Raw genomic sequence first — 12,546 nt, 5'->3', positions numbered from 1 at the left:
TTTCACACTTTTCACTGCATAAGCTATAATTTTTTTCTATTTTCAAGATGAACTTAAATCAAAGAATCCTCAAAACTATGTGGTTTATGGTATAATGTGTGGCAGTAGTGTATTGGGAAATGGTTCGATTACCACATGTTTACATGTTAGTGTAGTGTGGTGGCAGCACTGACTGCTGGGTGACATAACAAGTCACCAGCCAGTAAGAACTCGTTAGCTGGAAATGGTCAACGTTTCGTTGGTTCTGACCCGAGGATGTTTATCGAGAATCAGTGTTTGAATTTAAAACGTTGACAATCTATATTGTTACTAAATACAATACATCATAAATATATGCAGAAAGATGAGATTGAGTTGTAAGTGGCACAAGTAAAGGTGGCTGGGCCCCTTCATCACATGTAAGCTCGGACCAGAACACTTCACGACTGTCCAATTTTTCCATTGCTGTCTCAACCTAGCAGTAGTTTTATCATAATTGCGCAGTGGAGCTAAATGTTACAAATTGTCCCAGAATGAGATTTTCACTCTGCAACAGAGTGTGCGCTGATATGAAACTTCCTGGCAGATTAAAACTGTGTGCCCGACCGAGACTCAAACTCGGGACCTTTGCCTTTCGCGGGCAAGTGCTCTACCGTCTGAGCTACCGAAGCAAGACTCACGCCCGGTACTCACAGCTTTACTTCTGCCAGTATCTCGTCTCCTACCTTCCAAACTTTACAGAAGCTTTCCTGCGAACCATGCAGCGAAGAAGGACAACTAAAATTATTCAGTATCTAAGTAGAAAAGCAACTGATGACACTAATTTAAAGAAGTCACATCAGCACTGGAGAAGAGGAAATGCATTAATGAAATGCTTGCAACAGACAACGTTTTAAAATCTGAGATTGAAGGTAGGCATTTATTCAAGTGGATAATGTGGTGGGGATCATGACCACATAAAAGGCTGTGCAGAAGTTGCAGCAAAGTTCATATATGCAATGACTTTTTTTTACAGGTAGTCCTGCCTCTGATGACGTTAAGATATACTTGTGACAGGAGTGGAACAGGATATGCTCAGTAGGTGCATGGAATATATCTTGCAAATGAGCTTTTCATGACTCATGTGACTAAGGGGCAGGGCTATCAGTGGCATAAAATGTCCCAGTATATTTTATACTTAAGATAGCTGTAAGTTTTCAGTTTTTCAGGGAGTGGTCAAGATGATGGGGAAAGTCTGTAACAATTACAATGGAGGACTGACAGCGAGAAATGAAAGCCGGTTAACACCAGATTCATGTTTGTGTAGCGAACCTGCATCCTAATGTAGGTTTACCAAGTACGAAGAGAAGGGAGTGTTTCATCATAAACGGATGGCGACAGTTAACAGACAAGTACTGGTGTTTGTTGGTGTGTTAATCAGGACTGATGTGTGGAAATGAATATAACACATACGGAAGGAAACAATGAGAAAAGTGCCATAAGTTTCATTACAAGTATTAAGTGAATCTCATCTTTAAAATTTAAGTCAAGTGTTCTATTTAGATTCATTGTAGGTCCACACATTGCTACAGTATGTGCAAGTTCTTGCTGCCAAGTGTGAGACTTTGCCAAAAACTAATTTATCAGCCACAAAATTTCTATAAAATAAGAGTTACGTATGTCACAAGAAGTCTGGGCAACAGATATGCTACCCTCCCCCTTCCCACCACTGCAAGCCTTGACCCATTACATTTGGGTGTTGTCTTTTTCACACACAACAAGGTTCCTGTAATGTAATGAAGAAATATCATTTTCTTTACCAGTGATGATGAGTTGTAAGAACAGTTGTTAAATTCACTCCTTCCTGCTGTACGGCCTGCAGTACTTTGTCAGGATCCACAGGGTCAACAACAGCTGCTTGTTTTGTTGCTTCATCCACAATCTGAAATAAAAAGAAAAGAAAAAATTAAAAATGATAAAATGAATTCACAAAAAATCTAAAAAGTTCAATATAAGTAACAATGAACTACTACACAGAACACAGACCTAACTTAACATTTATTACTTGCTCTTTCATCCATCTCTATTGAATTTTTCCTTGTATAAACCTCTTTACTTCTAGACTAATTAACAGTAGAATTGTTATGAAAATGTAATAAACAGACTGGATTGAACCGTCATTTGAAGTCTTTTACATATAACCTTCTGCAATGTTCTTGCAATTTATTGGTATTTAGAATCATTCTTCTACAAATATTCACACTACAATCTATAAAATAGAATATTTGCGATTTTTGTGGTCTTGAGTCTGAAAATTGGTTTGATGTAGCTCTACAAGCTAGTCTATCCAATGCAAGCCTCTTCATTCAGGCAAGGTACTGCAACCTATATACATTTGAACTTGCTTACTGTATTCAAGCCTTGGTCCCTTTCTTCAATTGTTATCCTATACAGTTCCCTTCACTACCAAATGGACAATTCCTTCATGCTTCAGGATATGTCCTATCAACCAATTCCTTCTTTTACTCAAGTTGTCCTACAAATGTCATTCTTTACAATGCTATTCTGTTGTAACATAACTAAACAGCGCACGCCTCCATGGCCGGTCTAAAGAGGCTGCTCACATCGACACAACCTTATGTAAGATGGCATACTGGGTCCTTGGCCACTCTAATGTTTACTTGACAAATACAGGGTGGGGCAAATAAAAGTGACCCCAATGAGTGGACATGAATGTACACATTAACAGAGAAGAAAAAGACCTACAGTTACTTCCAACAGGATGGAGCAACTGCCCATACAACTGGCCGAACCTTGGTGCACATTTACACAATCTTTGTTAGCAGAGGTCATATGTTCATAGCCGCAGCTGGCCACCCAGATCACCTGATCTGTCAGTGTGCAATTACTTTGTGTGGGGAGCCCTCAAGTCCAAGATGTATCGCAACACCCCTCAGTCTTCAAGAACTGCAGCAGAACATACCAGATGAGACTGCAGCAATTCCGGTAGTCCACCTTCGATCTGCCTTCAGCAACTTGCTGACCAGGGCCCAAACAAGGCCAAGATCTGAATATTGGTCACTTTCAACATCTGCTATCATCTGGTTAGTATTGTATTTCCTTTCCTGTGCTGTGTTTCTTTGTACCCTGGCACTCTGTTCTCCGGGCCACTTTTATTTGCCCCAGCCTGTACATATTTCACTGTTAGACTGTGCCCTGATGTACTCCTTGGTTATGTGTATTTGTGCTAATTACTGTGTCATTAAGTGTCTTAGTATATTCCTTCATGTGGAAGCATAATAAAAGTTGGTTGGTGGGAATTCTGATATTGTGTTTGTGCATCGTTACAATATTTTTGACAACAAGTGCGGTATTCTACTCCACCTGTTTTATTTGCGCATTTGCGGTTCACTGTGGCCAATTTGTCAATGGAAGAAATTTTTCAGTACTTTGGTGAACGGCAGTGAGCTCTCATAAACCAGCAGCAGGCTCTCGCCATCACACTAAACCATTTGGCAGCATCGTTGACGCACCAGGGTTCACTGCCACTGATGCAGCCCCCCCCTCCCCCCCCCCCCTTGTTTCCTCTGTATGATGATCCTGCAGAAGACTAGGACACACATGAAAAATATCTTTGCCAAATTTCCAAGCTTTTGATGTTGCCAACTCCAACATGTGTCAGACTTAGATTCTCTTCATGTTTATCACCTTTTGTGTCAGCTAGTTCTTCTTCAGGAAGCTGCCAATCTCTCTCTCGATGAGATGTGTCAGCTGCTTTCTACTTAGCTTTGTAAATATACTCATGTTATTGCTGCTCATGTTGAGCTCTACTGCAACAGTGGCAGTTGGCAGTGGAGCATCATGGGCTTAGCTGTTTGCCAATTTGTTACTTAAGCTCACCGAAACGCATATTTTGATTCCATGGTTCATGATGTTACAATACACTTCGCCCCTGATAGAGAAGTTTGTGAGTGCACTTTACAATATGAAAATCCCAGTTTTGAACATTGCCCATTATTTTGAAGTATCTAGGAAAACTGGAAATTAGATAGAAGTTTGTGGAAAGTAGCCACCATTGCTTCTCCTTCTCAGCTGCCTCGGTTAGATTGCAGGGGGAAGACGATGTTGCAGCCATGCAATCACAGTCTCTTCGGTGCAGTGGGCAGTGTTCTGCTAAACAGCCACAGCAGTCCACTTCACAACAGTGGCCTTGTGCCTCTCCTCCATCATGCCCTTATTGCTTTGTTCAACATGAGTGGGCCATGTGCACAAAGCATTGGGCGACGTGCAATTATTGTAAAATAAAGGGGGACATATTCTGCCTGTAGGCAAATTTCAACCACCTTCGTTAGATATGAACACTGATGTGGACAGCATTTTCCAAGTGACGGTAGCCCCAAACAAACTTTGTACTGAAGTAAATGTTATGGACAACATGTTAAAAATGAAAGTAGATGTGGGTGCCAAGGTACACAGCTTAGAAAGGTATGCCACTCCAGTGAGTGCAGCGTATTACATCGCTTGGCAGCCAGCACTGGTGCAGTCGTGCTCTCACTAATGGGGAATCTTGCATTTTAAAACAATTTTTCATGTCTCTCTTCATTCCATTTTTAGCATTTCATTGACGATATTCAAGATGATTTGAAAGAAGTAGTTTTTGAAATATTCGAAAGGAAACGTTAAGCAATAAAAGCAGTGATAACAACACTTGTTAACATCCAAACTTAGCTGTAGACGATTGTTACCAAAACTTACGGCTTAAGGACGTGCTACACTGAAATACTTTACAGCCTTATGAGCTGCTATAGTTCACACACATTTACACAATAATAAGCTAGAGATTACGAAACTTACCTGATGATGCTGACTGCGGAAAATTTAGTTTGAATTTGCTGAAGACTGTGCAGTCCAGTGAAGATTTCTTTTCACTAAAGCTAACTTCATACCACACCCTTTGGCTCTTTTATTAAAAAATCTCATTTGGATGAAAGTTCTCATTCTTCCATACAAATCAATGACTTGTAATGATTCCATCACGCGTTTGCAATGCAAAATATTTGCTCCATGAAAAGATGCAAAAATTATTTTGAAATCTGATATTGTAGCAAACCACTCATGAGATGGAGAAGCAAGCACATCTTTCATGTTTGGCTGGTAGATTTACAGTGACATGGCATTTTGCTGTTTTAATTCCTAATGAACTGTTCATGCTTTTACACTTGAATGTAATGTATCCACCATGTATTTTAAGACTTTGTGAGTAATGTCTTCACTGGAGCTCATTAAGATCACAATCTCAATGGAAATAACCTTCATCTGATGTATCGTAATGTGACAAGTCAGCTACTTTCTTCAACAACTCACTAGAAATAAAATTCTCGAATTCGCCTGCTGTTTCTTCTGCAGAAGTTTCCTCTTTTTCCTCTGCAATTCAAGCACCAAGGGATGAAGGTATATTTGTTGCATTACCAGTCAAAATTAGTAAGTGAATTTCATTTTGAACCTTGAAGAGCATCGAATGATTATAAAATGACCATGAATTCTAGAAAATAAATTTTCGAGACAACCTTGATTCAGTCTGACAGTCAGGATGTAGGTTGCCACAGCATTTTTTACACCTACAAAAAGTATAAAAAGCACATTTATTGACATAGCAAATCCTTTTTGAAATGAGGAGACTGTTTCCTTCGCCTCGTGACATATTTGAGAAAATTTCCAAACACCTGTTCATATTAACTTCTGAGGCTGAACCCATAATCACTTCTATTATGGTGCTTTCTGATCTTGGGTGTATCTTGAATTCAACACATCAAAAATGTAGTTTATCATGTCAATGAAGTTTCCTTCACAATCTTTGAGGAAGATGTATCTCACAGCTTGGGTTGTGCGACATGAAAATAGCTATACGGCCATTCTAATGTTCTGATATGGACGTCCACTCACACTCCTGTGAGCTTCCAATAAGTGACAGTTGATCAGGTTTATTTCTGTGTCAATTTCGTATTTTCTACGATGGAACTCCATTTGGCTTCATCAAATTTCTTGTAGGTAGATGAAAAAACTCATTCTGCATGTCCCATTTGCAATCCTGAGGATGAACATGTTCAGAACATATCCCTGCATTTTTAATATTGATCCTGTTCTCTAGTTTACAATGACACAACCATTCATGTTGGAGTTCTAAGTCTTTTCAAAACCAATAGTAAAGATTGCCCTTGGTTCTATGCCCAGAGCTGCTGTATTTAGCAACAGCACAGTACAATGTGTTTTTGCTAATTTCACTCAGAAAATACTGTGGATAACTAGCATGATTACAACAGATACCACTTTGTACCGGAATATGCCACAGGTCATGCACTATACTCAAGGAAGCAAGAACACAGCACTAGCAACAACATGCGAGTCCCGTGGACACGGCGTAGTAGCTGCCCAGTGACATCACACCTCGCCAGGCCAGGCAACCAGTAAACACAGAGGAACCCAAATTACATCCCCCTGATGAATTTGAGAGTGACTTCATTAAATTCTCAAACCTATGTGGACCTTTGATCACCAGCATTGTCTCCTCTCTCATGTTAGTTGGTGAGTTACAATAAACAACAAATACCCGTACTGGAACAGTCTTCTACTCTCACCGTGTATACAGGTGTCGTTTGGCCTTTGACCTTTTTAGTAGTAGAAGATGTCAACACTGAAAACTTTTTTGGGTTAGATGCTTTAGATCCTCTATTTCTGACAAAGTGCATCTTTTATCTGATCAAGTTCCTTGCCAACAACTGGATGCTCTCTGCTTGGTATTTTCATCACTGTTTTGGGAAGGTTTAGTGTGTGCTACCAATTTTAAGGCTCACATCAAAATGAAATTATTGGCACGCCATCATTTTTTTCATGCCTGCCCAATCCCAATAGCTTTATGGGAGCAAGTCAAATCAGAGCCCGATCACCTCATCTCCTTGGGTGTTGCCAATCCTGTCTCCTCTAGTGAATGGTATACTCCGTTAGTAACTGTTGCAAAACCTAATGGCAACCCTCACCTTTGTGATGATTTTTAAAAAGACTGTAAATTCACTGTCTATTTTTGATACCTACCCCTTACCCTGTCAGAATGAATTCCTAGCACGGCTTTCCAGGGACCAGTATTTTTTCCCGAAATAGAGTTCTCAAAAGCCTACTTGCAACTACATCTGGATGATGATCCTAAATGGATTCTCAAAGTGAATGCCCCCTTTGGGCTATACTAATACCAGCACCTGCCGTTCATGTGGCTAGTGTCCCTATTTTCCAACAGCTTTTGGGGCAACTCATGATCTCCATGCTGGGTTGCATTAACTGCCTGGATGATATTGTGATCTCCGGTTTCTCAATAGACAAACATTTGCAGAATATTTGTGTCTTGTTCATGGTGCTGCAGGCTACCAGGTTAAAATGTAACTTGGACAAATCATAATTTTTTTCAGCCATCTATTGTGTCTCACAGGCTGGCATAAAGCCTTTGCGCCAGCATGTCAATGCCATTGTGGCTTTGCCGTGTCCTACCGATGTCAAAGAGTTGCAGGGTTTTCTCAGAAAGATTTTGTGTTACCATAAATTTCGTCCTGATGCAGCCACTATGGATAGGCCCCTTCATGCTCTCTTACATAAAGAAGTTCTTTTCCACTGGTGGCACGCCTGTGAGTGTGCTTTCACCATGTTGAAGCACTAAGCATCTTGCTTGATTATCTTCCAAGCAGGCCACATCCTCGTTTTGACCACAGACTCCTCCCAATATGGCCTTGTGGCTGTTCTCATGCACAAATATGTGGATGGTTCCAAACACCTTACTGTGTAGTCTTTCAAAACCCTGAATCAGGTGCAACAGTGCAACTCATAGATAGAAAAAGAAACTCTTGCTATTGTGTACACACTAAAAAATTTAATATTTTCATATACAGTTCGACATTTAATTTGATTACTGATAAAAACCTCTGGTTTATCTTTTCTATCCTCAGCATCTCAACCAGAAAAAGTGACCCATCACCTGCAAATGCTGAGCTCTTTTTTTGTCTCACTATAACTACAAGATTCATTTCCGCACCATGGTGCAACAGGTTAATGTGGATGCTCTTTCTCGGTTGCCAACTGGTCCCAGTACAGCATTTCATCAGGATGAACTGTTGAGTTTCCATTCAGATGTTGAAGCCCAAAACACTGTGGATGGTTTCCAAATTCTAGGATTTGGTGGCTGTCATGTCATTCAGTTTGTTCACCATGGCTGACTAGATAAACAATGGACTGGGCATCAGATTCCTTGCATAATTATTATGCTCTCTGCCACCACCTTTACATTCTTGCTGGTGTATTACTAATGCCTATTGAGGAGTTGGCCCCACGGTTGTGATCCTATCCGCATTGCAGTGGGATGTTATGCACCTTCTCCACCTGGACCCCTGGGCTATTTCTTGTACAGAATTGCTGGCTGAGATATTGACAATTAGATCTCTCGTGTTGTATCAACCTGCTCGGTTTATGTCATTCAACAAGTGGCAGCACGGGCCCCTCTTTCCCCATGGCCAGTGCACCAGTGCACCTTGGAGCATATTCATGCTGATTTTGTGGCTCCCTTCATTAGTCCTGTTGGCTTGCAGTAGTTAACACTTTCTCAGTGTTTCCTTATGTGGTTTGTTGCCCATCGACATCCACGGCAACTACTGATGGCCTTTGGAAAGATTTGTTCCTTGCAATGACATGTGATGGACAACAGTCCACAACCAGTGACTCAGGATTTTGAAGATTTTTGCACAAAGAGTGGCACCCACGTTGTTAAGACCCTTCCATTTCATCCTCAGTCCAATGGTGAGACGGAGTGGCTGGTCCATACTTTCAAAACTCAGATGCAAAAATTTAACACACTACTTTCTCCCGAGGAGGCCCTCAGCAGGTCCTTGGGCTCACATAGCTGCCCTCCCATTGGTGACTGTAGCCCAACGGAGATGATTCATGGTCATCAGCCCCATACACTGCTTCATCTGCTCTGGCTGACATTCAGCCATGCACAAGCATTTGCCTCACAGTGGTTCTGTCCAGGCTCTGCCATCTGGGCCCACAGGTTTGGCCAGTGGATACAAGTGGCCATCTATCACCACCAAGGCTGCTGCCTCTGCGTCATGTGCATCTCCAATGACATCGTGGCATGAAACTATGACCGACCACATGCCAGAGACTCCACCACTGGTGCAGCTACCTCAACCATCTGCGCTGGCCCCCCTGGTGTGGTCTGCATCCCCTCCAGCTCCTGAGCCATCTTTTTTGGGTGCAGCTGCCACCACGCAGAGTAGTTAATGCTGGGCCACCTGCATCTCCATAGCTCGTCACCACAGCTACCACCTTTGTTTTCTCTACTGTCCCTGCACTTCCTTACATTTTCTTGTAAGGGAGTGGGTGCTACACCTGTCCACACCTGTGCTATTTCAGAATGTATTCCCCTGTGATGACATGGCACCTGAACCAGCAGTCACCCCTTCCAATGATGACATAGACATCACCACAGTGAATAGTTTTCCCCAAGGAGGAAGGAGTCTTATAACCCTACACAGTACGTATGCATAATTAAACAGTGCGTGCCTCCATGGCCAGCCTAAAGAGGCCACCCCAAATCAGCAAAACAGTCTTATGTAAGCCGGTGCACTGCACCCTCAGCCACTGTAATGTTTATTTGTCAAATTTATACTTCACACTGGCTGGCTGTTTCGGGGAAGGAGACCAGACAGCGAGGTCATCGGTCTCATCGGATTAGAGGAGGACAGGGAAGGAAGTCGGCCGTGCCCTTTGAAAGGAACCATCCTGGCATTTGCCTCGAGCGATTTAGGGAAATCACGGAAAACCTAAATCAGGATGGCCGGACGCGGGATTGAACCGTTGTCCTCCCGAATGTGAGTCCAGTGTCCAACCACTGCGCCACCTCGCTCGGTAAATTTATACTTCACTTTTAGATTGTGCCTTAATGTAATGTTCTCCTTGTTTATGTGCGTTTGTACTGATACTATGTAATTCAGTGTCTTAGTATACATGTGGGAGCGGAATAAAAATTGGATGGTGGAAATTCTGATACTGTGTTCGTGCATTTTTACAATGGATCCAGTTCCTCCTCACTAGTTATTTGATCCAAGCACCTAATTTTTAGAATTCCTCTACATTTCAAAAGATTGAATTCTCTTCTCGTTTGAATTGCTCATTGTATAAATTTCACTTCCATACAAGGCTACGCTTCCCACAAATAGCTGCAGAGATGACTTTCTAACACTTAAATTTATGTTTGATGTTAACAAACTTCTCATTTTCAGAAATGTTTTTCTTGTTATTGCCAGTTTGCATTTTACACCCTATCTATCTCTGCTGCTGTCAGCTGTGTTGCCAAAATAGCAAAACTGATTTACTACTTTTGTCACATTTCCTATGCTAATCTCCTCAGGATCATCTGATTTAATTCAGCTACATTCAATTGCACTTTCTTTACTTTAATTGAGTCTCATCTTATAACTTCATTTCAAGAGACTATCAATTTTGTTAAACTGCTCTTCCAAGTCCTTAGCCCCCTCTGACAGAATCACAATGTTGCTGGCAAACCTAAAAGTATTTATTCCTTCTCCCTGGGCTTTAATCCCCTATCCAACTTTCTCCTTTATTTCCTTTACTGCTTGCTCAATGTGCACATTGACTAACTTTTCAGGAATAGGCAATAACTTTGTCTTATTCCTTTCACAATTACCACTTCGCTTCAATGTCTTTCACTTTCATCACTACATTCAGGTATATGTATCTACTGTGAACAACATTTCATTCACTGTATTTCACCCCTGCTACCTTCAGAATTTCAAGGAATGTATCCCAGCCAACATTGGCTACAGCTTTCTCTTGCAATAAACATGAATTTGTCTTGAAACTTCCTGGCAGATTAAAACTGTGTGCCGGACTGAGACTCGAACTCGGGACCTGCCTTTCAAGGACAAGTGCTCTACCATCTGAGCTACCAAGCACAGCTCATTCCCCGTCCTCACAGCTTCACTTCACTGCAGAGTGAAAATTTCATTCTGGATGAATTTGTCTTTCTTTAACCCATCTTCTATGATAAGTCATAGGGTCAAGTAGTGCCCCACCTATTTCTACACTGCTCCAGAACCCAAACTGACCTTTTCTGAGGTCAGCCACCATTTTTCCATAAATAATCCATGTCAGCAATTTGCAACCATGACAAACTGATGGTGCAGTGATATTTACACCTGTCAGTACCTGCTTTGCTTGAAACTGGAATTATTATATTTTCTCGTGTCTGAGGGTATTTTGCCAGTCTCTTCCACCTCATACATCAGGTGGAACAGTTTTATTATGGTTGTCTCTCCCTTCCTCAATCTCATAATTCAGAGGGAACATCTCCTACTTCATGAGTCTTGTTTTTCACCTACTTCCAGTGCTCTGCCAAATTATTCTCAGAGTGTCGTACCTCTCACCTCATTTTCATCTGTTTCCCATTCTATTCCATAATATTATCTTGAGAAATGTTTGCTTATATGAATGTGCTATATATTACTTCCATCTTTCAACCTTCCCTTCCTTGGCTGGTAATGGTATACTACCAATACCGTTATGTTCATAGAGATGCTTCTGTTTTCCTCAAAACGGTTCTCTAATTTTCCTAAAGGTAGCACCCATCTTCCCAATGTCGTGTGTGCTACTACAGCTTTGCAATTCCCCTTTGGTCAATCCTGCTTTGCCGGTTTGTACTTTGTCATGGCATCAGGATACATTAATCCAGTCAACTTTGTGATTCATCACCACATTTATATTTATTTTCTTTACATATTTGCTATCCATCAGGAGCTCTCTTGAGCACTTATACCTCTGCTGCCAGTTCCACTTGTCATCAATTGAGTAGAAGAGAGATGTGAAAACAATGAAAGAATCTTAATGACACAGTCAGGTTTGTTTTCATATTGGTAAGAAGCCCTATTCCGTGGTGAGCAGTGTAATTTATGAAGAGAATTGCAAATAAAATTGGTTTACTAGATTCAGATTTTTAGTAATTACAAAGGGTTACTATGGCTACCTTAGAAAATGAAGCTATTGCAAGTCAGGAGATAAAAAGCATTTTTGGTGTTAAGAGGAAAAGCAATGTGATAATTAAAAAGGCAGGAAGATTATAAATTCCTGTCACTCCCATATTTTTAAAAATGTATTCCCTTTTGGCTGCATCATTTGCTTGCTATTTTTTGTATTCTCTTTCTGTTAATTAAATTTCATCTTGTGTGTTTCTACTGGGAGTAGTTTTCTCTAACATAAACAAGGAGATTTTCACGATGAGATATTTTCAAATATATAGCTTGTTAGACTTACCAAGTACATGTAATTGTCCTTGCAGTGCAGACAGAACCTGGACCTTCATGTTGGGGAGTAGTTCTGATTGAGTTATACTATGAGTGCCTCGGAAGCCTACAGATTTCCAAGCTGAAACTGTTCACATAATTTTTTATAGACAAGAAATTCATTTTTCGTAAAACTATAATATAAACCAAAAGGAAACTTGTCTTACAACTTGTCAACAGGTTTTCTAACAAT

General features: G+C 40.9%; 1 protein-coding gene across 1 annotated transcript in view; it reads right to left on the bottom strand.

Annotated features, from left to right (window-relative positions):
• LOC126234943 (hydroxyacylglutathione hydrolase, mitochondrial) overlaps positions 1-12,546 on the bottom strand; it is a 105,985-nt gene that overhangs the window by 69,575 nt on the left and 23,864 nt on the right. The window contains 3 exon segments of the mRNA XM_049943682.1: positions 1,779-1,900; positions 12,325-12,345; positions 12,347-12,441. Of these exon segments, the coding sequence (XP_049799639.1) occupies positions 1,779-1,900; positions 12,325-12,345; positions 12,347-12,441 (238 nt within the window).

Source organism: Schistocerca nitens, chromosome 2, assembly GCF_023898315.1.
Source record: "Schistocerca nitens isolate TAMUIC-IGC-003100 chromosome 2, iqSchNite1.1, whole genome shotgun sequence".
Lineage (NCBI taxonomy): Eukaryota > Metazoa > Arthropoda > Insecta > Orthoptera > Acrididae > Schistocerca > Schistocerca nitens.
The sequence above is the reverse complement of the archived record's forward strand: the minus strand, read 5'-3'. Positions and strand labels throughout refer to the sequence as shown.